General features: G+C 52.2%; 2 protein-coding genes across 2 annotated transcripts in view; one reads left to right on the forward strand and one right to left on the reverse strand.

Annotated features, from left to right (window-relative positions):
* Window positions 1–1,499: 1,499 nt before the first annotated feature.
* Window positions 1,500–13,816, forward strand: DIPK1C (divergent protein kinase domain 1C). The gene is made up of 5 exons (XM_049781662.1): window positions 1,500–1,673; window positions 8,032–8,661; window positions 11,427–11,591; window positions 13,314–13,622; window positions 13,660–13,816. Exons 1-4 carry the CDS (start codon window positions 1,500–1,502, stop codon window positions 13,518–13,520), a joined length of 1,176 nt encoding a protein of 391 aa, XP_049637619.1. The 3' UTR covers window positions 13,521–13,622; window positions 13,660–13,816.
* Window positions 13,817–14,365: 549 nt separating this feature from the next.
* C10H18orf63 (chromosome 10 C18orf63 homolog) overlaps window positions 14,366–25,623 on the reverse strand; it is a 59,669-nt gene continuing 48,411 nt past the window's right edge. Inside the window, exons 12-14 of the mRNA XM_049781663.1 lie at window positions 16,222–16,285; window positions 14,735–14,982; window positions 14,366–14,644 (exon numbers count right to left, since the gene is read on the reverse strand). Of these exons, the coding sequence (XP_049637620.1) occupies window positions 14,366–14,644; window positions 14,735–14,982; window positions 16,222–16,285 (591 nt within the window). The remainder of the gene's footprint in view (window positions 14,645–14,734; window positions 14,983–16,221; window positions 16,286–25,623) is intronic.

A 25,623-nucleotide genomic window follows, 5' to 3' on the forward strand; every position in this document is an offset into this window, starting at 1 on the left:
GGCCCTGTCAGGCCTCTTCGGCCTCTTTCCTAGGTCTGGGAAAATGCATGCTTCTTCTCTTCTTCCTGTTTCTTCTGTGGCACCTCCTTGGTGAAACTTCCCAGCGAGGTTGAGTGAAAGTAGTGGGCCAGCAGTAACCCTGCTGGATGTGGGCCAAAAACCAAACTAAAACAAACAAACACAAAGAGAAAGTAGTGGGCTCAAAGGTGAGAGGGTTACAGCACCATGGGCTGTGGGCATGAGGTGGATACAGGTTGGGGGCACTGTTCCTGGTCCAGGATTCTTTACTCTTAAGTTGGTACTTCTCTTTCTGCCAGGGCCTGCTCCCTGAGCTCCTTTTCTAGCTCCAGGCCTTGCATCTGACCCAGGAGCTGTGGGGACACCTGGTCAAAGCAGGTTTCCAAGGGAGACTGCAGGCTGCTGCCCACTTCTCTGAGGGCCCTGGGTTCCTGTTATCCCTTCAGTATTGGGGTCGGAAAAGGATGTGGGCAGGAGGGGATCTGGGGCTCCCAAACCAACAGGCTGTTTGGAGAAGAAACTTCTTTGCTCCTTTCCTGGGAGGCTTTTAGGGAGCAGGGATGTCAGGGCTGCGAATCCCACCTTGGTACTCTTGGTACTTGATACTCTTCCTCCCTGCTTGCAAACACTAAATTCGGGTTTTAGAAACCTTTTCGCTGGGCAGCCACGATGTCGTCCAGCCAGCCCAGACTGTGACATTAGGGGGAGTGGTCATACAGCATAGCACAACAGCCCGGAAGGCCCCTGCTGTGCATTCAAATAACCCAGGTTCAAATCCCACACCCCAGGAGGTCCCTGAGCACAGCCAAGTGGGACCCAGCAAACCAAAAACAAACAAAACAAAACAACAACAACAAAAACAAAATAACCTTCCCCCAAACCCTCCAAAAACAGCCCTGAAATCCGATTGTAACCTTAGGCACCTGTATCAGCCTTTGCTAAGTTCCTTTAAACATGTGGGTACTCGGTCGCCCACAGGCACCTGGGGTGGGGTGAGAATCCCTGAGAGTCCTGGGACCTTCCTTTGGAGGTGAGGAGGTGACACGTTGGGGAGAGGTCAGAGGTGGAGCAGAGTGAGATTTGAGGATGTCAGTGAGAGTGAGGGGATACTGTGCTGTGGCCACCCCAGGAAGAAAGCGGAGCTCCAAACCCAACTAAGGTGGAGTTGGAAAGCAGGGCTAGGTAGGTGTCCAGGGGAGGTTCGGTCCAAAAGGGTGGTTAGCTGGGAAAAGACGAAAGAACAAAAAATGGGAAAGAGGGTTTGGGTGTGAGAGAGGCGCCGGGTGCAGGATGTGCAGACACCCCCAATTCTCTCCAGGGCTTGGTTGGACACTGCTGGGCGCACCCCGAACCCGCGGGGCCTCTCCTGCGCGCAGCCGCTCTGCGCCCCCTCTCCCCCTGGGGCGGGCGATCGGAGCCGCCGGCGGAGCGCAGAGGGAGCGAGCGGGGCGCGGGGAGGCGCGGGGAGGCGCGCGCGGGCCATGGCGCGGGCTTGCCGGGCGCGGTGTGGGCGCTGCGGGCACCGCGCACTGCTGCTGTGCGCCTTGGGGGCGGCGGCGGGCTGGGCGCTGGTGCTGCTGTTGCTCCGCGCACCCCCGGGAGCCCCTTCGGAGCGCTGCACGGACGAGAGGAGCCGCCGCATCCTGGCCGCTCTGGTAGGTCTGGGAGGCTGGTGTGGGGGGACGGGGGACCCCAAGGAGCCGGGGATTCCGTGTGCGTGAGGAGGGCATCCCTTTCATCCAAATTCTTTCTCAGTCCCAAGAGTCTCCCCACCCCGGAAAGTTTGCGCACTCCCTTTCCCTTTCGTGCCCAGGTCGCCTGGGCAGGGATGGGGGACCCCATTCTTCCCCTGGGGGTCCCAGGCCTCCTGGGAGAGCGACCCCCCCTCCCCAGAGTCCTGAACAACTAGGGGTTCGGTTTTAGATCAGGAGAGTCCAGCCAAGTTGGCTGCAATCAGGGGGGCGTGGGGAGGCGAGCGCAGGGTCATAACGGTCCTGGATGTGCCTGGAGAGAAAGAAAGGTCCTGGGCTTCCCTTGCCCTTCGCTGCTCCCAAAGCTGGAAGCAACTTCTGGGTGCCACAGTAGCGGGGAGTTGATGGGCAGAGCTTCCAAACCAGCCAACAGAGACTCCCAGCGGATTCTAAGAAACCTTCGCAATGGAAAGCCCTGACTGGATGGATCTGTTGTGAAATGTGGCAATAAAGGGGTTTAAGTTTAATTCGAACTGAGCGGGGCGGGGTGAAGTGACTGGTCAGACCAACTCCTGGTCCCTGTTGAAGCAGTGGCACTATCTGGGCGGGAGCTCCCACTGTTTGCCTGTTCCCTACTTGGTTTGATCTAGTTGATGGCCACCTGTGAAGACAGTCCTTCATTCACATCGATGTCTGCAGAGCTGCTGAGAGCCCCGGAAAATGTCCTCTTACTTACAAAGGTTCTTCTTCCCTGAACCAACTCAGGGGAGTGGAAATGACCAGTAGTCAGGACAGAAACCCGAGTACCGACCCATTATGGTCCCGTGTACTGAGACCCATGTACAGAAGGACTGTGTACGGATGCGCAATCATCTCTCAGCTCAGAGCAGAGGAGCTGTCTTTGGTTCACCTGGGCTGGGCTAGGTTCCAAGGGTCTCTCTTTTGATTTTGGGGTGGGGTGGGTTTGGGACACACCATAGGTTACTCCTGTTCTGCACTCAGGAATCCCTCCTGGCAGGCTCAGGGCACCCTATGGGATGCAAGAGATTGAACCCAGGTTGGCTGTGTGCAAGGCAAACGTCCTCCCCGCTGTGCTATTGCTCTGAACCCATGAAGGGTCTTTCTTAAAAATTAAGTAGCCTGCTGCGGCTCTAGGGTGACGTTCGCCGCATTCTGGGGCACACGCAAGCAGGTTCTGGTTTGTGGCCCCCTGGTCTCTGAGCGCCCTGATGGGAGAAGACGGGCAGGAAGAGGACCCAATGGACAGTTCTACCTGCTGACCTCCCCTGATACTGAAAGGGCTACAAACACTGTGTGTTTGCGAACACACACGTATGTATGTGTTTATGTATGTGTGTGCATGTGTGATTCTGAGGGGACATCGTATCTTGTGCTGGGGAACAGATGAAGACCACTCTTGCTCATTCTCTCTTGGTCCCTCCACACCCTTTGTCCTGGGCATGATGGCAGTCCCTGAGTTTTTTCCAAGGATGCTCAGGTCCCTGGGATGGGCTGAGAACCCCGGGTGCCCCCAGAGCCTAGCATGACATTCCCAGGACTGAGCTGAATGGTGCCTCTGTCTCCCTGCCCCGCCACCCCCACCTTCTCTTTGCCCTGCCGGCTTTTCTCCTCCTGAATAAAAGGCGGCTGGTTTGCTCACTGGCCTCCAAGCTCATTAGCTTTCCCTCCTAGCTGCGCTCCTGAGCTGGAAGCCCAGCCTTTCTCTCAGCAGAGGACTCCTGCCAGCATCAGGCCTGGGAGGGAGGGAGAGAGGGAAGGAGAGACAAGAGATGGGGCAGAGGGGCACTGCTCTCATTGGGGGTCCCCGGAGCCCACTGTGCCCAAGTGTGTCCAGGAACTTAGCAGCAGCAAACTCCACAGAAAACCCAGCCCTTCTCCCCACCTGCCTGTTCATCCTTTATCTCTGAGACCAGACTGGAAGTTTTGCTTTAGTGGAGTATCCTGGGGCCAGGGGGAAGGTTGAAGCCCGCCCCCACAACTCGTTCTGTTGGGACTGGGGTTGCAGGAATGTGCAGTGCATGAGGAGAGTTCAGGGCCACCCGTGGGTTGAGTTTAAAAACACTAGTTGGCTGCACAGAGATGCCTCCTCCATCAGAGTTTCTTTGGTTGTGTTGAAGCTGATACTTGTGAGTTTGTCTGCCTTGAGGAGCGGGTGGACGTGGTCCTGCCTTCTTTCGGGCTCTCATGGGGCCTTCTGGGCAGTGAACATCTGTTCTTAAAACAGAAGCCAGAGGCCGGACCATAACACAGCGGTTAAAGACCTTACCTTGCACACAACTGGCTCAGGTTCCATCTCCAGCTTCTCAAATAGTCCCCTGAGCAGTACCAGGAGTAATTCCTGAGTGCAGAGATAGTAGGAGTAACCCTTCAGTACTGGGTGTGACCTAAAAGCCAAAAACAAACAAACAAATCCCCAATAAAACAGGAAGCCAATACACTGAATTAAGAAAAACAAAAACGGGTGTGGAGAGAGAGCACAGTGGTAGGTTGTTTAACTTGCATATGGCCAACCCATGACGGACCCTGGTTTGATTCTTAGCATCCCATATGGTATCCTGAGCCTGCCAGGAGTGATTTCTAAGCACAGAGCCAGGAGTAAATCCCGAACACTGCCTGGTGTGACCCAAAAGAAAAAAAAAAAACAAAACAACAAAACCCCAACCCAAAGCAAAAAACTCACATTTGGAGTGGAGCAATAGCACAGTGGGGATGACATCTGCCTTGCACATTGCTGACTGAGGTTCGATCCCTGGCACCCATACGGTCTCCCAAGCCTTCCAGGAGTAATTTCTGAGCACAGAGGTAGGAGTAACCCTGAGCGCCATCAGTGTGGCTCCAAAACAACAAAGCCCACAGCTACCTCAGTAGGACATGCTCTGAAAAAAGACAATATGGCTATTAATTGGCTTTTTTTTTTTTATATTTCCTGGACACTTGCTGGAAGATTCTGCAAAGTTCCCAGATGCCAGTAACCTACTGTCTTTGCCTGTAGTGAGGGTTTATGTTCTACAAAGGGCCAAAGTGGTGGAAACCAGGACCATCCCGAAAGACAAAGAAGAGCAGCTTCCTGTGGGATGCTTCCCAATCTTTCTTGTATCTGATGTCTTGGTCCAATCCCTCTGTTCAGGAGGGACGCATCTTTGGAAGATGCAGTCATCCCACCCACCTGTGTTGGATGGTAGCCTTTCTGGGGGCACTGGGCACCTTAGCACAAAGCCCTGTTTTCCTATGCACACAGATAACGCCGCATCCTCTCAGGCTGCCAGAGTGGGAGAGACACTTCCCCTCTCAATGTGCTGATCTGCAGAAAAATAGTCAAGAGGGATATCCCCCTCCAAATCAATAGGCTCATGCCAAACGCAACAACTGTGCCCTGGTTCCAACGCCTGGCAGCCCTGCTCGCAATTTGCCTTTCAGCTCTGCAGGGTCCGAATGCGTCCAGATCTCAGGCCAGTTGCACGGAGGCTGCAAGTTCTCTATTTCCTGTGGCACAGGCTTGGGGCTTGGGACAGGATAGGCACCTCCTTCTTGGGGAGTTTGACTTAACGCTGGGGGTGAGTGAAACATTTTGATCAGGTGGGGGCCACGGATGCCAAGACCAGCCCTGCCATACATTTCGGGCAGCAGCTTTGATGGGTTGGCCCCCCACTCTGCAAACCTGAAACCTAGCAGCAGTCATAGTCAAGAAGGGGTCCCTGAGCTGCGAAAACTCGAAACTTGTAGCTCTGCATTGGCAAACCGGGACACCTTTGCCCCCGTAGATGTCCCCAGTGATTGAGGGAGCAGAGGTGGGCAGAACTGCAGAGGAAGGCAGGGGTGAGGGGAGGGGAGCTGCACTGGGGGGAGGCTTTCTGGCAGCTGGCCCATGGCTCCCCGCAATGGCCCAGCTCTGCAGGCTGGCGCTGGAGGCTGGAGGCTGGAAACCTTTCTTTGAAATAAGCACTTTGAACAATGAGCCTGGCCAAGAGCAAACCGGGCAGGATTCTTCATCTCACACTTGGCAGCTAGGAGTGTGCTGACCCCATCATGGTGAGGATATTTTGTAGGTGGGCAGTCCCCACACCCCCTTGATTCAGCAAATTAATCATCTTCAGCCAAGTGGATGCAAATCCAGTGTTTAGTCTCAGCAGTGAGGAGTCAGGAAAATTTTGTGCCTTTTATTTATTTATTTATTTATGGTTTTTTTTGGGCCACACCTGGTGATACTCACGGGTTACTCCTGGCTATGTGCTCAGAAATCGCTCCTAGCTTGGGGGACCATATGGGACACCAGGGGATCAACCTGCGGTCCCTCCTAGGTTAGGTCCCTCCAAGGCAGATATCCTACCTCTTGCGCCACTGCTCCGGCTCCAATTTTGTGCTTTTATTGTTGTTGCAATTGGTTTGTGTATTTTGTTTTATTTTTTTTTAATAGTACATTACATTTTTGTGCATTTCAGAACTGCACTTTTGGGGGTTTTCTCTGACTGGCAGAGTGGGCAGGTGCCTTTCCTAACGCTGAGTTACTGCTGCTTATCAACTCGGGGTTTACCAGGCAGGTGTGCTGGCCACTGTTCTGGGCTGCCTGAGGCCTGACTTGGTCCACCCTACATCCCTGTGCCCCTTCTTTGAGACCCAGAGGTTGAGAGGCGGCCGTGAGGAAGGGCTCCAAGTCTGAGTGTGGTGGGGCAGAGTGCTCACCCAAGGGAGGACCCTTGGAAGGAAGACGGGGAAAGGTGATTCAGTCCTGCTTGGGTCAAGCATGAAGAAGAGAGCCAAAGTGGCCGCCATCACCAGGGCCAGACTATGCCCACACTCCACCTGCTCTGGGGACACATCACCGGAGTGGCCACAACCCACACAGGTCCCTGGGGAATGACATAGCCCCCAGTTCCTGGGACTGAACACCCCCACTCTTGGTACCATTTTCCGAAGCTCCCGGACAAGGCTTGTCCTCAGTCCTGTGGACGCTGTGCTCAGTGGCTCATGGACACTAGCCATGAGCTGCAGCCTTTCAGAGCTCAGGGGCTGCTCTAACATGGTGATCTCTGCTGTAGTCCTTGAGTCAGTGCTGTGACCATCTGGGAGGATTTACTATGGCCATGGCAAAGTGGGCTCTGCTGTGGGCATTCAATGGGTGCTGTGTGTGGTCATCAGCGGACACCCCAGCATGGTCGCTGTAGTGGACACCCCAATAGTCACTGTATGGTCATTATAGTCTCCACAGTGGACACTCCAGTGGTCACTGTGGTCGTCGTGGCCACTTTTGTGACTCCCAGTGGTCACTATAATAGCCGTAATTGGTGGCAGTCCTGTAGGGGCCACTAACCCTGCAGTGCTTGGTCCTGTGAAAATCACAGAGTTTTCTGCTTTGTGGCCATCACCATGGGAGTTAGTGGAGACTGCAGGGGTCACTCTGGGTCATTTTTGCAATCCACACAAGGGTCACTGGGGTCATTCCTGGTTCACCGCAGGGGTCGCTTTGTGGTCATTTCATGATCATCATGGTCATACTGAGGTCACTGGATCATTTTGGAGTCATTCATGTGTGTGAGGTTACCCCTTCCCCAATGCCCTGTTACTATCACTTGGATGGTCATACCCGCCCACACCTGGGATGGAAGGGGTGGGGTGTTATATCAAATAAAGAATAAGAGTTTGGGGTTACTGCAGAGGTCAATCTAGAGGTCATTCCTGGGTCCCCGAAGGGATCAATCCTGGGTAATTCCATGGTCACCACGGGGGTATTCTGGGGTCATTTTGGCGTCATACATGTGGTCTCTGCAGGGGTCATTCCACAATCACTGAGGGGTCACTTTGAGGTCATTGCATGATCATTTCTGGTTTACTGCAGGGCTCATTCTGGGGTCACCACACGGGTCATTGCAAGGGTCATTTTGAGGTCATTCATGTTGTCACCACAGGGGTAATTCTGGAGTTATTTCTGGGTGATGACAGGTGTCATTCCACGGTCATGGGTTACTTATGTGGTCACTGCAGTTCTTTACTAGGTCACCACAAAGCTCACTGTGCGGTTTTCCCATGGTCACCGCAGATCCCATCCTTTACAGCAGTCACTGTGATGACAATTCCTGTCACCCCTGGGGTGAGTGAGGCGGGTGTCAGTTTAGAGCTGTGAGTCGACCCCGGCGCATTTCCTGAGCGGTGGTGTCAGGTCCTTTTTCACATCCACCCAGCGGATGGTTGCTGCCCCTGAGGTCCATCTCTGAGCCCTGGGCCCTCCGTGGAGGGCCAGGCTGCTCCAGGTCAGCCCTGGTGGTAGGTTTGTAGCTGATGGGCTGACACAGTCCCTTTCTTGCAGTGCCAGGAATACCGAGGTGGGGCGCTGACCGGGGACCTGTGCGAGGACTTATGCGTGGCCGGCCAGCTGCGCTACCGCAGCTGCCTGTACTACGAGCGTGGCAAGAAGGTGCTGCAGGCCGAGTGGCGAGGCCGGCCGGTGGTGCTCAAGGCCAAGGATGGGGCCTTCCCCAGCCCCGCTCCCCCAGACGCCGACCTCCTGCCGCTGCTGGCCGGTGAGGTGCGACGAGTGCTGGGCCTGGAACTGGCACCGGGCGGCCTGGGTCCTCTGTGGGCTTTGGGGCACAGCGGGCAGGGCCCGGGCCAGCTGGCCAGCTTGTGGGCGCTGCTCCGGCAGGAGGAATTCTTGCTGCTCAGCCTGCTGCAGGGCCTCAGCCAGCACGCGCTGCCGCTGCTTGGCTCCTGCGGCCACTTCTACGCCGTCGAGTACCTGGCTGCTGGTGGCTCCCAGCACCGGGCGCTCTTCCCCCTGGCCCAGGCCCTGGGGGGCCGCCGGGCCCAGGCCCGCGCCGTGGGTGACATGGCCCTCAGCTTCCTGCACATGGTGAGCCACTTCGACCGTGACTTCTCCCACCGCCTGCACCTCTGTGATGTGAAGCCTGAGAACTTTGCCGTCAGGAGTGACTGGACGGTCAGTGGTGGGGAAGGGTCAGGAGGGGGGAGGGAAGGGACAGGAAGAGGACACATGGAAGGGAAGAGACAGGAAGGGGCAGGAAGGGAAGGGTAGAGACAGGAAGGGACTTGAAGGGGCAGGAAGGGACAGGAAGGGGCAGAAAGAGGACGGGAAGGGACAGGAAGAGGACTGGAAGGGAAGAGACAGGAAGGGATGGGAAAGGACAGGAGCAGGTTGGAAGAGAGCAGGAAGGAGCAGAAAGGGGCGGGAAGGGATGGGAAGGAATAAGAAGGGACAGAAAGGGGCAGGAAGAGGATAGGAAGGGACAGGAAGGGGCAGAAAGGTTCAGGAAAGGGTAGAAGGAGCAAGCGGGTGGGAAGGTGGGTGCCGTGCTTGCTCTCAGCAGCAGCCTCCAAGCATCCTGCATCCCGGGGTGAACTTTTTCCTTCTGCCTCTAGCCAGATCACAAGGTGCCTCTGGGTGGACCTTGCCAGCAATCCGTCCTGGAGTGGGCGGGCGCCACCCATGCTGGTCCCTTCGAAGGACTTCTGGGCTGTGTCTTGGGCGGGAGCACAGAAGACACCCCCCTCGTAGGAGCTGAGGGGTCCCGCAAGGGAAGGGAGGATGGTCCAAGGCTAGTGGGGGACTGGAGGACACAGTGTGTGCCTGTCCCTGTGCTCATGCTTTTATGGAGTATCCAGAGGGTCTCCTGGACATGAGACTGGAGGGATGAGATCCAAGGGGATCGCCCAATCTAGCTGGGAGGGGACAGGGATGGTCCCTGCTGAGCCCACTGTGCCCTGAACAGGCAGGAATATGCATTTCCCCCCATCATTGTCACCCCAACATTGTTCTCTGAAGACCACAGCATTACCAGATACTCTCAAGTGCCTTAGCCTGGGAGAATCATGAAATCCGCTGTTTCTTTTGGCTCAATAATGAGAAGAAAAATAGACATATAGCCCAAGTACTCCTTTGCTGCCAGAATCAGTAATGAGGCAACTTTCTTAAATAAGGAATATTTCCCTGTTTTCAAAAAGCATGGAAGAATGTATTGATGGCATTAAAAAACATATCAACACATGCTTTTTTTTTTTAAATACAAGCAAGGAGAAGAAATCCTTAAAAAAAAATCGTTAGATGGAAATTGCTGACTAGCCAAAGAACTGTTCGACCTTATGCTCCAGCCAGCGTTCATGTCACTATTTGAGACATTTTTCTTTGTCACTATCTCCCATCCGAAATCTATACTGTTCAAGAAAAGTAACACCTGGATTGTCTGATATCATTTATTGATCTGTGGAATGTGCTGGAAGGTTTGCTAGCCTGAGAACAAGACTGATCAGTGAGGAAGCGTCTGGACAGAACTGTAAACTCCTTTTAGTCCAGGTGCCATGGGCCAACACCAGAAAAGGGTCTCTGGTTACATCTCTTTTTAATTTTCATTTCTCTTTTGGAAGGAGCCACACCCAATAGTGCTCAGGGAGCACTCCTGGCAGTGCTCAGAGATCATTCTTGGCAGTGTTCCAGGGATCATACACATGGGTCAGCCATATGCAAAGCAAGCACGTGCCCTCTGTGCAGTCCCCAATAATTTTTTTCTCTTGTGAGCCACTGATGACTCTGTTCAGGAATCACTCGTAGGGCTGGAGAGATTGCACAGTGGTAGGGCACTATACCTTGCACACTGCCAACTTGGGACAGACCCAGGTTTGATCCCTGGTATCATATGGTCCCCTGAGCATGCCAGGAGCAATTTCTGAGTGCAGAGCCAGGAGCAACCCCTGAGCTACACTGGGTGTGGCAATAAAATAAAAAATAAATAAAAGGAAACACTCCTGGCAAGTTCAGAGGACCCTATAGAATGCCGGGGATCAAACTCGGGTCAGGCACATGCAAAGCCAGAGCCCACCCTGCTGTGCTATTGCTCTGGCCCCAACCCTAGCCCCTGTTTTAAGTCCTTCATTTCCCTCTTCTGATTTATCTACTGAAGATTCCTGCAGAAACCTGCCTTCCTCAGCTGGCTGAAAGAACTCAGGCGTCACCGTGGGGGGTTGTCTCCCCACCTGCCTTGCACTGGGGGGGTCCTGAGTACCCAGAGGCTTCTCTCTGAGCTGCTTCCAAGAGGAGGCCCCACACTGCCATGGAACCAGCCAGGCTGCACCTGTCACGGTTTGTCCTGGGAGCTGCATCTTTGCCTGGAAGCCACCAGGAGCCGCTGGTTTGGGCGTGGGCCAGGTGCTCAAGTCCCAGCACATATGCTGCCACTGCTGCTACGTCAGGTGGAGCTGGGACTGCAGGGATGAGGAGATTCTGCTTCTGGCTGAATCTGGAGCCTGTTGGGGCGGGAACCCCGGGGTGCTGACAGGAATGGCATTTTCTTCCTTTGCATATGGCTCTGCCCTGACCCCGCTATAACACTTGATCTCACCCAGGGTCTCCATCATATTGGTACTTGATGCCCTCAAACCTGGGGCTGAACATCTAGGTGGCCTCTCCTAGCTCCAGTCCCTGAAGGTGCTTCCTATATGACACAGATGCCATGACCTTGACCTTGAAGGCAGATGCCCAAGTGCAGGAGTCTGGGAGGGTCTGAATCCCCCTTTCTGGACACTGTAGAGCCTGGATATAGAAACCCCAAGGGTTCTGGGGCTCTTTGGATGTTGGTGCTGCCCAAACTCCTCACTCTCTGATCAGGGCTACTCTGAAGCAGGCAGGTGGACTATCAGTGGCTGAGGCCAGCACAGGGTCCTCTAAGCAGCTCTGGGCCCATGGCATTGCAGGTCGTGGCTATCGACGTGGACATGGCCTTCTTTGAGCCCAAGATGAGGGAGATTCTGGAGCAGAACTGCACAGCCGATGAGGACTGTGACTTCTTCGACTGCTTCTCCAAGTGTGATCTGCGCGTCAACAGGTGTGGGGCACAGAGAGCCAATAGCAACCTGCAGGTGAGATGGGGCTTCCGCAGCGTGCTTCTGGGTACTGGGCACGTGTCCCCTGGGGTATCCCTCTGACCCTAGGATGTCCTGGTACCAGCTGGGATGTCCCTGTACAATCACACCCACACACTTTGCCAAGGAGGGAGGCTCAGAGGTGCAAGGGATCACTTGATCTTTTTGGGGGGAGCAGGAAACACATAGTGGCACTCAGGGGTTACTTCTCACTCTGTGCTCAGAAATTACTCCTCACAGGCTCAGGGACCATATGGGATGCCGGAGATTGAACCTGGGTTGGCCACATGCAAGGCAAATGCCCTCCCCGCTGTGCTATTGCTCTGATCTTGATCTCTGGACAAGTAGGCAAAGGCCTCCATCACTTGTTTAGCATTCCTGTGGGTCTGCCAGTCTCCCCCATGCTTTGGGCTCAGTGTGTCCCTGGTCTTGTCCCCACTGGTCAGCCTCTGGTGGAGTTGGGGCATAGGTGGGCAGGTCCTAGCACCCAGTTGGCTGTTCTCTATGGTCAGAATGTCCTTCCCTGCCCTGGCCGAAACCCAGCTCCAAGCCCCTGCAGAAACTTTAACCAGTGCCCCCTGCCCAGGTGAGACCCTCAGCTCTGCTCTGCGAAGGGACAGTCCCCCATTCCAGCCCTATGCCCGCCTCATCTCTTCACACCTCCCTGCTCCTGGGTTCCAGCCAGAGAGACTGCCCAATCACGGACACAAGGAGCTATCCTTGGAGGGTGGAGGACCCAGAGACAGAGGGAGATACTGGAGAGACAGGCACTGGTCACTCAGACAGGGACACACAGGAAATGCCAGCAAGATGGGCCAGGAGCAAGTCAAGTCAAGTCAAAGACCCAGTGTCAGGGCCAGAGAGATAGCATAGAGGTAGGGCATTTGCCTTGCATGCAGAAGGTTGGTGGTTCGAATCCCGGCATCCCATATGGTCTCTCGAGCCTGCCAGGAGTGATTTCTGAGCATAGAGAGCCAGGAGTAACCCCTGAGCGCTGCCGGGTTTGACCCAAAAACAAAAACAAACAAAAAACAAAAAACAAAAAAAGACCCAGTGTCAGTAGCCAGAAAAACTGGCAGCTTCTTTCCTGACTATGACAGGCAGCTTCCAGGACACAAATGTTTGTTCACACCTCTTGTGAAGTTACTAGAAAGTGGTTGGTGGGCAATGCTAGGGAGGCCCTTGTCTCTACTCCCTGGTGGCTGCTGACACTGTTGGAAACAGCCCCACCATCCTCGAGACATTTCACTGTGTAGCCCCGATGAACTTTCTTGCTGTTGGATCAAGTCCCTTGAAGAATGAGGGGGAATAGGGAGCCAGGAGCCAACTGCAGATCAGCGTGAATCTATGCAGCTCCAGAGCAGTGCTGTGAGCTGGTGGGCCGGTCCTGGTCCCCGTGGGCCTGCCTGTCCCCGTCTCTTGGCCATCAGTGACCATGACATGCCCTTGACTTATCCTTGACACAGCCCTACCAGCTGGCTCCCTCTGCCACCTGCTGGAACATGAGGCCCAGGCACGAGTTGGCAGAGCCAGCTTGGAGGGGTCCTCTGTTCTCAGAAATGCCATCCTGCAGTTTTCCAGAACTTTTCCTTCAGCCAGGAGGTTTGTCTCCCTTATCCCTGAGGCCTGGGGTCCAGGTAGGAGATACGGGGATAGTCCTGGGATGCGCCGGGGTTGGCAGATGCCAGCTGTTCCATAACACAAGTCCTCTGTCCCCAGGTCATCTGTGACAAGATCTTTCGGCGCTGGTTCCCCTGGGTGCTTCGTGGAGCTGCTGTGTCCTCTCGGCTGCAGAAGCAGGTGCACCAGGCAGTGCTGGAGTGTGCGGCCCCCCAGGGGACCCAGGCCTCAGGGCCCACCCAGCTCCAGAAGCTGCAGCGCCTCCTACAGGCCACTCTGCAGGAACTACGAGAGGTGCCCCAGTGACCTGGGCAGGCCCTGCTGTGGGGGAGAGGCCTGTGGTGTAGACGACTGACTCCCAGTCCCTGGCCCTCGGTGTAGATGACTGACTCCAGTCTCTGGCACACGGTGTAGACAACTGACTTCTGGTCCGTGGTTTAGGTAGACAATGGACTCTCAGTCTCTCAAGGCAGAAAGTGGGGGCACCAGTGCTGTATGAGCCCCTCATCCTGGGGCCTATCTGCCCACTGGCTTGTCACCAGCTAAGGGCAATGAGGGGCGGGACAATGGCCGTAATGCCAGGCTGTGAGCGCTGTGCAGGCCAGGCAGGGGCACCCCATGCTCAGTCCCTTGTCCCGCCCCCAGCACAGCTTCCCCTGAGCCCCAGATGTTTGTTCTGGGTGGGTGACTGTGGTGTGGATACGGGCACATGTGAGAACGCACACAAATAAGAATGTGCCCACACCTGTGGAAGTGGATTGTGAAGGATGCATGTGTGTGGAGCATATGTGTGAGGATTGTGACACATGCATGGGACATGCACATGTGGTAGGATCCTACACATGTATGTGGAATGCTACATACATATGGGACTTTGTACAATATTTGAGAGCATAGTTGCCTGTGATGATATGCATGGAACATGCACACGTGTGGGGCTATGAACATGTGGTGGGACCCTGCACTCGTGTGTTATCATGCAGACACATAAGGGTTATGAACATGTGGCTGGATCAAGCACGTGTGTGTATGTGGGGGTTATAAGTGCATGTGTGGGAACCATGCAACATGTGAGGGAGCATGTAGCCAGCCCAGCAGCCTGTGAGGGCAGATGTGGGGGTGTTGAGTGTGAGCTGGGCCCTGATCTTAGATCAATAAAGCTGTAGATGCCTGGTCAGCTCGGCGCTTTCTTGGGTTTCTGAGTGACGTTTTGTGGTGTCCTGCCCCACTGCAAAGGACACAGGGCTGAGTCCACCATGCATCCATTGGGGCTGGGTGGACGTGCCAGGCTCAGTGATGCCCGAGAAGCTTTTCTGCAGGAGGCAGAGCAGAAGAAGCCATGTTCCGGCCAGTCTCAACCCTGAATCCGAGGAACTGGGTTCTCCCAGCCAGTCTGGGTACGCCAGCAGCCGGACCAGTCCCCCCTCATCCTGAAACATGTTTAGAGGTTGTGGAGTAGAGCCAGAATAGCTGGGGCAGTGTAAAGCTTAGCAGAGCAACTCGTACCAGCTTCCACTCACAACCCAACCCTTCCTGAGGATGGCTGGGACATCTCTGCAGACTTTGCTCAGTTTCCCAGGGACCTTCTGCTTCCACTTCGCCCCACAGCACTGGACCTTCAGCCCTGGCCCCTCCTCCATGCTCCCCACATTGCCCTCACCTCTCCCCATCCACTCCCTCTGCCTTCCCGGACCCTTGCTGCAAGAATCTCTAGCAAGGTGGAAACGGATAAAATCTCGAGTTTTTGCACTGGTTCCGGGCAGTAGTCCTGCAATGCCAAAACTGGTGGTCAGGCTCCCAGATGGAGGCTCTGGGCCTGGCCTGGGCTCTGAGCTTTGGGTAGGGATGCTGTAGTCACTGAAGGCAGGGAGCCATGCCCTGCGGGGCCAGTGGTCTCTGCTCTTTTTTAGCTTTGGCCCTGAGCTGAGCTGCAACCCCTCCCCAAAGGGAACCAAAAAGGAAATGCAAGTTCTGGTTCTTGGGGTGGCCCCAGCCCACAATTCTGCAGCAGAGCCTGTTTCCCAGCTCTGACCCTCTTTTTTCATGGGTTCTCAGAATCCCTGCCAATGTTGCCTGAGCTCTGTGCTGGAGGCTAAAGTAACACCCCTCACCCAACCCCCTATAGAAACTGTGTTATGGTCCAAGACACGTAGCACGGCTGTGCTTCCAGTTTCAATGTGGGATTATTTTTGTTTTGGGGCCACTCCTGGCTCTGTATTCAGAAAAAAACTGTTGGCAGGCTCAGGGAACCACATGGGATGCTGGGAATTGAACTCGGGCCACCACATGCAAAGCAAACCTTCCCTGCTGTGCTATCACTTCAGCCCCTCACCCAGGATTCTTGCTCACCTGACCCGGCCCCTCTACCTCTTCCAGATCCTGTTTCTGTTTGGAAACGAGCTGCTTAGAGCACTCCGCAGGGTCAGGGAAGAGCTCGCAGTCACATGGAGGTTATATCCAAACCTCCACTAGGGCCAGGCCATCACCTCCAGCCTTTCTGGCACCATTTATGTCCTCCCTCCTGGTCCACTGTTGGCCAAGCTCTTGGCCCTTCTTCCTGCGGCATTCGGACTCATGGTGCCGACCCTGTGGCTCTGAGCATGCTCTGGTCCGCTCAGGCATGGCTGCTTGTGATGTCCCGAAGCCACACACCTTTCTCAACTCTCTTCTCCTCAAGGGGAGTGAGTTGCAAGCAGTTCCTCGGTGCTCCTCTTCTAGGAAGTCCTCTGTACTGCCCGGCTATCCCAGACTCCCAGGTTTTTCCTGGTGCTCATCAGAAAAACAATGGCTGTCTTGAAGATTTGCTCTGGAAGCTTCTCAGCATCTGGAAGTGGGGAAATCTGACTGCAAATTTTGGGGACCAGTGACCACATAAAGACGGTCTTAAGGCAGGATGGCCAGGCACGCACAACTGAGCAGCAGATGCCACACTGGCTGGTACAGGGAGCCTGCTGCAGCCTGATACTACAGCTGCTGGAAGCCACTGTCTTCACATGTGGCACAGTACTGCTTCCATCGGGCCTGCCGTCCCGGCCCTCGGGAGGGGACAGGGCCCCCTGAAGCTTACAGTCCTAGGAGGAAGAGAAGCAGGGGTGTCAGGGCAGGGGTGGGGGTGCCCCTACACCCAGCCCACTACCCTTATTGTCCTGCCTCACTCCACATGCTGAGGAAGAAGCATCTGGCTCAGTCCCCAGCAGAGGTGGCCCAGCTCCCTTACCCTACTGGGGTGCCCCAAGCCTGGGGTATGCTCTGAGTCTGTAGGCAGTGCCCTTGACCTGAAAGAAGAGACAGTTCACGTGTCCAGTGGCCCCTTCTCTGAGAGGGTCTGCAGAATTGGCTGCGGGGCCCATAGGGCTGCCTCCCTGTGGAATTGGGACATCCTTGCCCCCATGTTCTAGGCCCCCTACAAAGTCCTCTTGCCGTGTCCAGAGCTTTCATGTGTCACAAGTTTGGACACCGGATCTGAGTATGGGGGACACCAGTAGAAGGAAGGGAAGCGGGCCTCAGTGGTGTACATCGTGTACTGATACTTTTGGCTAGCGAGGATCAACTTCCATCTTTCAGCTGATGACTGGAACAGAATGGGCCCTAGGTGGCCAGAGGTACTTTATTCCATCCGACAATGCTTATGTAGGACAACAGGTATTGGGAAATGCACACGGTGGCAGGGCCAGGGACATAGCAGAAGGATAACCAGGAGGGAGTGAGGTGCAGGGAAAAGATAAGCATGAGCATTGGGGCTTAGGGATGTCACATTGGAACAATGCACACAGTGGGTGATTAAAGTACCTGATATCTTCCTTAATCAGAGTTCTCTGTGAGGGAGGAGGGACAGTCTGGAGTCAAGCCTGAGTTACCCCTTTGTTGTCTTAATAAATTAATGAGTCCTCGATTTGGTAGGAGGGACGGTGAGGCCTTTCTGGGCTTGACCCGGCTTCTGCAGCCCCTATGATCTGGCGGATCTGAAGGTTGCAGGGTGAAGGCGGAGAGATTCACAAAGCAATCAGATAAAGTTCCAGGAGTCAGCCAGCTTTATTTCACAGTCCCTATCGCCATGTACACCTCCTCACATGGCCTCTATACTAAGCCTTTTCCTAGCAGCTACTTCTCTACTCCTATTGGGCTCTCTCAGCCTCTGTCTCCCCCTCAGTTGCTTTTTCCAGGCTTCCCAACTGGCTTCTCGGCTGACCAACTCCCTCTGGTGATGTTCCTGGTGCTACTTCCCTGATGATACCGAGTTGCTGATGCTGAATCCGATGCTGTATCTCTGATGATGATGGCTCTCTCTCGCTTCTCTCCTGAACTCTCCACCTTATCCCCTCTCTCCACCCTGCAGACTCCTCTACCCACCCATTCCAGGTGTGAGCAGTTCTGAATTCAGGTGGGATAGATGAGTTGGGGGAGGGGATACCCACACCTCTTTTTGAGCTGTTCTTCCCCATCTCTGGAGCAGTGTCTCCGAAGATTTTGTCTCAAGGAGAATCCCTGGAATAGTTGCTTTCCCCCCAGAAGAGTTGCTCTGTGGGGTCCAGTCTACCAGTGGTTCTGTTACAGTGTCAAGGGGGTGGGGAATCCAACACAGGGGTTTGCAGCTTCTTTTCCTGGATGTTTCTTCTGCTAGAAATCTGGACAGATAGGATGTTCCCGAAGGCAGTCCTCAAGACACTGGCCCAGTCCTCTCTGCTCTGTGAGCCAGGGCCAAACAGGGCCGCACAGGGTCCCAGCACTCAAATTTTCCAGGGAGAACCGCAGCTTGGAAAGAAGCAGCTGGTAGCCACGTCCCGGGAAGGAATGAAACCAGAGAAGCCCCGAGAGAAAGACCGCCATCCTATTTCTGCATGTTCCCAAGCTGCTGTCACCAGGAGGTTTGCAGTGAGAACCGTGTTCTCTTGGGCCCTCTCCTGCTGTTTCTCCTTCGTTAGTCCGGTTTGCACCTTGGCTCAGTGTGATCTTGGCTTTGTTCCACGATGGCTTTGCAGTCCCGAAACGCTACCGCTGAGCACCTCACTGGGGGCCGTGGCACAGAGGCTGGTTCTCAACTAACGACCTATGTGACCTTAGACGAGGCAATTACCTGCTGCAAAATGCACTGGAAAAGTTCTGCAGGGAATTGCATGAACTCGAGAGAGGTACAAGTGTATGGCAGGGATTTGTGCTGGGCACTGCCTGGGGGAGCTGAACATTTAAACCCACATTTTAAACATTCACGGGCGACAGGAAATAGGGGGAGCAGTGAGAGGAGGTGGATGTAATTTCTACGTTAAAACTTCCACGTCTGTTTTTCCTCAGACTGTCTACAGTGGGCAGAAGCCATCTCCGGTGTCCACCAAATCTGTTTTTTTTGTTTTGTTTTGTTTTGGTTTGGTTTGGTTTTTGGGTCACACCCAGCAGCGCTCAGGGGTTACTCCTGGCTCTACACTCAGAAATTACTCCTGGCAGGCTCAGAGGACCATACAGGATGCCGTCCTTCTGCATGCAAGGCAAACAACTTACCTCCATGCTATCTTTCCGGCTCCCCCAAATCTGTTTTTTGTTTGCGGATACAACCCAAAATGCTCAGGGCTTACTCCAGCTTCTGAGCTCAGGAATACTCCTGTGCTCAGGGGTTCATTTGGGAAGCCAGGGGTTGAACCCGGGTTGGCCACATGTAAGGCAAACACCTTCCCTGCTGTTGTATAGCTCTGGCCCCATGTTGACCAATCTGGTGCCTGGAACACACCTTTTATTGGATAGTGTGACCCAGTGTCTGCTGCAGGGCATCGTGACCACTAGAGAAGCCAGACTAGAGTCTGTGGGACAGGGAACCAGGCTATTAGAAATGAACCTGGGCAAGGGGTTTGTGAGGGCACAGATGCCTGGGCTGGAGCAAGCACACCACCCTGAAAACAGCAGCACCAGCATACAGAGGTGATGACCAGAGCAGGACTCCAAGCTGAGAAAGGTCTCCCCAGGACACCCACCCAGGCCTGCAAGCAGTCTCAGGACCTACTGTATGACCCTGAGGATTGTAGTCACAGGGACACCACGCAACCCATCAACAGAGCTGGTTGGTGTTTTGAACTCTATTTCCATCTAGTAAAAATATTAAATTAAAGCAATTTACAGTGTGTGGATTGCAGGCATACAAGACAGTAAAAAGATACCCTAATGCACTATGCAAAAAGAAATTTGCATACCAGTTCATCCTGGTACTTCTCAGGGAAGGGAATCTAATCTAAAAGGTTAGTTTTTTCTGCATTGCCTAATTGGGGTGGTTTGGTAATAAACCTCTTTTAATAAAAGCCAGTTTTCCAAGAATTAATAAGTCAATATTCAAAGTTTCCCAGAGAAACAACTTCTTTTTGTCTTTGTCGATTGGTTGGCTTTTGGGTCACACCAGCAGCACTCAGGGGTCACTCCTGGCTCTGCATTCAGAAATCACTCCTGGAAGCCAGAGCAATAGCACAGTGGTAAGGTGTTTGCCTTGCACATGCCAACACAATAAGGACCCCGGTTCCATATGGTCCCTGGAGCCTGCCAGAAGCTACTTCTCCTTCTCCTTCCTCTTCTCCTTCCTCTTCTCCTTCTTCTTCTTCTCCTTCTCCTCCTCCTCTTTCTTCTTCTTCTTTTTCTTTTTCTTCTTCTTCTTCTTCTTCTTCTTCTTCTTCTTCTTCTTCTTCTTCTCTTCTCCTTTTCCTTCTCCTTCTCTTCTTCTTCTTCTTCTTCTTCTTCTTCTTCTTCTTCTCCTCCTCCTCCTCCTCCTCCTTCTTTCTTCCTTCTCTTCTTTTTTCTCCTCCTTTCTTCTTTTTCTTCTTTCTCCTCCTCATCTTTCTCTTCCTTTTTCTTCCTCTTTCTTCTTCTCTTTGTTTTTGCAGTTGTTATTTTTATTTTTTTTTTTAGCCACACCTGGCAATGCTCAGGGGTTAATTTTTGTCTCTGTTTAGAAATCACTGCTGGGAGGCTCAGGGGACCATATGGAGTGCTGAGGATTGAACCTGGGTTGGTTGTGGGTCTGCCGCATGCAAGGCAAACACCCTAACAATGTGCTATCATTCTGGCCCCTTATTTTTATGTTTTTTCCTCAATACACTTTATAGATTCACATCTGACTTCATCTTTAATCTATTTTGAGTTGAATTTATTTCTATATTTTTAATAAATGAATCATTTAGTTGGATTCACAGATACACAGTTTAAAGCTGTCATGATTGAGTTTCAGTCATACAATTCCCAACACCCTTCACCAGTGCACATTTCCCACAGTGCCCCCCAATTTTCCTCCTGCCTGCTTCCTGCCCTCTCCTGAGAAACCTATTTTGAACTGCAAAAAATTGAGTAAGATTATGGGCCAAGATTTGGAAAAATACAAGTCTATAAAAATCAAGGTTATTTTTGCTTGACTCCTGAGTTTGGGATTGTTAAGCATTTCTCTCAGGCTCAAAATAGGGGCTACCTAGATCTGGAAAGTCTCAGTGGTACTCGTGTGTGTGTGTGTGTGTGTGTGTGTGTGTGTGTGTGTGTGTTTGATTTTATGTTTCCTGAACTGTATTTGAAAGTCAGATCTTGTGAAAACAGATTCTAGATAGTTTGTACTCACAGACAAAAATTAACAGCACCATTTGCATCCTCCTCAGCCTTAAAAGAAAGCATAAAGGGGAAAGAAAATAAAAAAGGAAAGGAAGGGGGGCCGGTGAGGTAGCGCTAGAGGTAAGGTGTCTGCCTTGCAAGCGCTAGCCAAGGAAGGACCCGGTTCGATCCCCCGGCGTCCGATATGGTCCCCCCAAGCCAGGGGCAATTTCTGAGCGCTTAGCCAGGAGTAACCTCTGAGCATCAAACGGGTGTGGCCTGAAAAAAAAAGGAAAGGAAGAAAGAAGGAAAAAAGATAAAGAAATAATGAATGAAAGGAAGAAGAAAGAAAGAAAAAAGAAAGGAAAGAAAGCAAGAAAGGAAGAAAGGAATAAAAAAGAAAAAGGAAAGAAAGATTTAGGGGCCAGAGTGGTGGCACAAGCTGTAAGGCTTGCATATGCTAGCCTAGGACGGACTGCCTCGGTTCGATCCCCCAGCATTCCATATGGTCCCCCAAGCCAGGAGCTATTTCTGAGCGCACAGCCAGGAGTAACCCCTGAGCATCACCAGGTGTGGCTGAACCCCCCCCCCAAGAAAAAGGAAAGGAAAGAAAGATTTAAAATCCCAGGCACCCTTTGCTCTAATTCGCCATATTTCTGACATCACCTTTTTTATGTTCTTCATTTTCCTGAAATAATCCTTTGAAATTTTTATTTCCTTTGGATGATGACAGATTCTGCTTCAATTGGAAATATACTTGGCCAAACCCTTCCCCTCCCCCTTCTCTGCTACAAAGCAGTGGCACATTTGGGGCAGCTGTTGTTTGTCATTGATCGAGGTATTGATTGTGGGTCCTTCCTTGAGACCCTTTCATGCAGCAGAGAGCATGCTTATTGCAGGGGAGCAGTTGTTAACTTTCTAAGGCAATTTCCCAGAAGTATCTTTGAGTATCTTTGGGGTGGGTCCTTCCTTCCATCCTTCCTTCCTTGCTTCCTCTCTCCCTCCCTCTCTCTTTCCTTCCTGCTTCCTCCCTTGCTTCCTCCTTTCTTTACTCCTTCCTTCCTCCTTCCTTTCTTCTTCCTCCCTCCTTCACCCCCTCCCTCCCTCATCTCTCCTCCTTTACTCTTTTGCTTTAGTTTGTCTTTTTCTTTTCTTGCCTGAGGATTTATTAAAAATAAAGAGAATTATTATAAATAAAGAGAAAAAACTATTTTCTCTGCACCCTGTGAGGGTCGCCTGATACCTTTGCTATATATATCCTTTGAGGCTGGGCTGCTCTGTGAGCCTCAGCAACGCATCCCTCAGGCCATGCCTAGGAAGCTCACTGGGAAAGTGCTCACAGCCCTGCACCTGGGCTGATATCTCTCCTTGGACTCTCCCTGGACACTGTGCTCCAAAACTCCCCAGGATAATGACACCCCACAGGAGGACCAGAACAGAGATTTATATGCACCCAGAAAGCACCATGCGGTGACTTGAAAGTTCTCACAGGGTGGCGAAGAACATTCTGCTGGAGGTCACCAGGACAGCCATTTTTCTGGGTCCAATGGCTGGGACCCTAGAAGTTGCCACTGCCCTGGCTCCAAGCCCAGGCGGCTCATAAAGTGTAAGAATGAAGGCCCCTAGGTTCAATCACTTACCCCAGTGAAGTGGTTCTTCCCGAGACAGAGAGAGTTAAATCAGAAATAAACCAAAGGGGGCCCGGAGAGATAGCACAGCAGTGTTTGCCTTGCAAGCAGCTGATCCAGGACCAAAGGTGGTTGGTTCGAATCCCGGTGTCCCATATGGTCCCCCGTGCCTGCCAGGAGCTATTTCTGAGCAGACAGCCAGGAGTAACCCCTGAGCACCACCGGGTGTGGCCCAAAAACCAAAATAAATAAATAAATAAAAAATAATAAACCAAAGCTGGTACCCTCCAGGAATAAAGAACTAGAGGTTGAGTGAGCTCAGAATGTTCTATCTGATAAAGGCTCACTGGACAACCAAAGTTTGAGTCGAGTATCCCTTGACAGCCAAGGTCCGAATCAGAGTATCCCTAGACAACCAAAGTTAGAATTGGGGTATTCCTGGACAACCAAAGTTGAGCTAGAAAAATCAGTGATTACACTGTACAACAGGCAATGAACAAAACGAAAAGGTAATCTCCTGAGTGGGAGAAAAAGACTTGCAAATCACGTATTTTCAAAGTCTATATCCAAATATATTAAAAATGCTTTACAACTCAATGAAAAACTATAACTTAAAAATAGGTAGAACTAGATAGAAATTTTTAATTTTATGTTTGCCACACTCAGTGGTACTCAGGAATGTGCTTGGGACCACGCCTGGCAATATTGGGAGACTATGTGCAGTGTTGAGGATCAAATCAGGGTAGGCCATATGCGAAGCAAGCATCTTAACCTCTGTACTATCTCTTCAGACTTTAGGTTATTTCTTAGGTGACATTGTTTACCCTTCCCTAAATCTTAACATTGAATTTCTCTTTTTGGGAATGATAATAGCCCTGATAATGATTAACTTCAAATTTAATTTTTCATGAGAAGTTGTAAGAAACTGAAATTGTTTTTTATTATTTCTTTAGCTACTACTTGAAATACTATAAAATTTTTCCTTATCAAATTTCTTTCTTTTTTTTTTCTTTTTTTTTTGTGGTTTTTGGGTCACACCCGGCAGTGCTCAGGGGTTATTCCTGGCTTCACGCTCAGAAATTGCTCCTGGCAGGCACGGGGGACCATATGGGATGCTGGGATTCGAACTGATGACCTCCTGCATGAAAGGCAAATGCTTTACCTCCATGCTATCTCTCTGGCCCCTCAAATTTATTTCTTGATGTATAAAAATAATATTTTTTATTTTCACTACCTTTTTAAAAAATTATTTTGAGTTCCATGTTTAAAAGATGCTTTGTGAAAGAAAGAGAGAGACAGAAACAGAAAGTGACAGTAACAGAGAAGAAAAATATCTGCCCATGGGGCCAGAGTAATAGCACAGTGGGTAGTTTGTTTTCCTTGCATGCAGCCCACCAGGGTTTGATCCCTGGGAACCCATAAGATCCCCTAAACCTGCCAGGAATATTTTCTAAGTGCAGAGCCAGGATTAACCACTGAGCACTGCTGGCTGCAACCCTAAAAAAAGGCAAGAAAAATGTATTCCCCAGGGTCAGGACAGGGCATCAGGAAGGAAGAGAGGGAAACTGGGGATATTGGTGGAGGGAAAAGTGCACTGGTGAAGGCTGTTGCATGTTGTATGATGGTAACTCAATCATGAACAACTTTATATGTGGAAAAAATAGACTGTATTATGTACAACTTTGTAACCATGGTATTTAACTAAAAAATAAAGGTGTTTCGTGAAAAAAAAAAAGAAAAACCAGTGATTAATTAAGACATCTTTACTGTTACTGTTACTGCTTGTGATTTCTATATAAACTGCTTGAAGATTGGACCTCGGCTAGCCAAATAAACTCCCTTTTGCAGCTTGCATTATCAGAGGTGGTCTCTGACTCTCAGCACCGTTTCCGGTATCAACTTGGGCCCTAACAAAATAACCCTAAATTAGTGGCTGGGAAGCTCAGGCCCTAGGGTGCTGATGGAGTAGGATGTCAGGCTGTTCTGCTTTGGCTTCACGCACCAGGGGCTGAAGGGTGAAGGGGCTCATTGTCCCCAAGGAGCAGTCCAAGGTTTGGGCATCTGCTTGGAGGGAAGGTGCAGAAGGTTCAGAGGAAGAAGCAATTATCATGGCTAAATGAGTCTCCTCCTGTGTTCACCTGTCCATCCATGTCCAGTTCTACACCTCTCTTCTCATCCCTGCTCTGCTCCTTACTGCCTGCGATTCCTTAGAAAACAAGTGACTTGCTTAGAAGTGGAAAAGAAATGCTGAAGGGCTGGAAACATCCGGAGAACAACAGTGACAGATGCTGAAAAACCTCATGGGCAGAGGCGGCATCCGGCAATGCCAGCGCCCATCACCCCAAAGCTGGCTGCATGTGGGCCACAGTCCCGAAGGCCACAGTCTTTTCCCCATTCCCACGGTGTCCTGGACTGAAACAAGGGAACCCCCAGGGCACATGTGCCTCTGGTCAGCCCCCAGCAGGGTCAGGGCTCAGGGTGCTTAACAGGGTGCGTGAGAGACAAGCCCAGGCCTGGCGGGGCTGTGTGGGTGCGGCAGAGTTCAGGGAGGTGATGGAATGGGTTTGAGGCACTCTGGGACCCTCTGCTGGATACTTGGGGGGCTGTAGATGAGGGTGAAGAGGCTTCCCAGCCAACCCCTTGCAGGTGATGAAGGAAGCTCCCAGGTCTGTCCTGTGCCCTTGAGCCCTGGGATGTTGTAAATAAGCCTCATCTGTTCATTCTTTTCTTTCTTTGCGTTTTGGTGTTTGGGCCACACCTGGTGGCACTCAAGGGTTACTCCTGGCTCTGCACGCAAAAATCACTCCTGGCAGGTTCAGGGGATGATATGAGTTGCCAAGGATCAAACTCGATTGGCCACCAAAAGGCCAATGTCCTCTCTGCTGTGTTCTCTCTCTGGCCCGAGCTTTGTCTGTTCTGTAGTCCCACGAGGGGCCATTTCCACAGGCATAAAGGGTTCCGTCTCCAATCCACTAGTCTTTCTGACTGTCCGTGTCTTCTGGACCAGCATAACGAAGGGTCAGATTCTGGGAACCAGGGTGGATTGGGGACACACCATTCTCTCTCCTGGTACTCGAGCCTGGGAATCCCAGTTCAGCATCTCCCCTCCGCACCCCTAGAACTGAACCCTGCCTGGCACCTCCCCGGTGACAGGAGCTGCCCTTGTCCAATGCCCACCATAGCATCAGCTGCTCTGCCTCTGTCTGGCCTGTGGGTCTGGTTGGACTCTGTATCCT

Source organism: Suncus etruscus, chromosome 10 (genome assembly GCF_024139225.1).
Source record: "Suncus etruscus isolate mSunEtr1 chromosome 10, mSunEtr1.pri.cur, whole genome shotgun sequence".
In the NCBI taxonomy this organism is placed as follows: Eukaryota; Metazoa; Chordata; class Mammalia; order Eulipotyphla; family Soricidae; genus Suncus; species Suncus etruscus.

What these genes read in the sequence shown, in the direction of transcription:
- DIPK1C (XM_049781662.1), top strand. Translation starts at nt 1,500, where the DNA reads ATGGCGCGGGCTTGCCGGGCGCGGTGTGGGCGCTGCGGGCACCGCGCA. An exon ending in CCGTCAGGAGTGACTGGACG is followed by an intron (nt 8,662 to 11,426) that starts GTCAGTGGTGGG and finishes ATGGCATTGCAG; the next exon opens with GTCGTGGCTATCGACGTGGA. An exon ending in GAGCCAATAGCAACCTGCAG is followed by an intron (nt 11,592 to 13,313) that starts GTGAGATGGGGC and finishes CTCTGTCCCCAG; the next exon opens with GTCATCTGTGACAAGATCTT.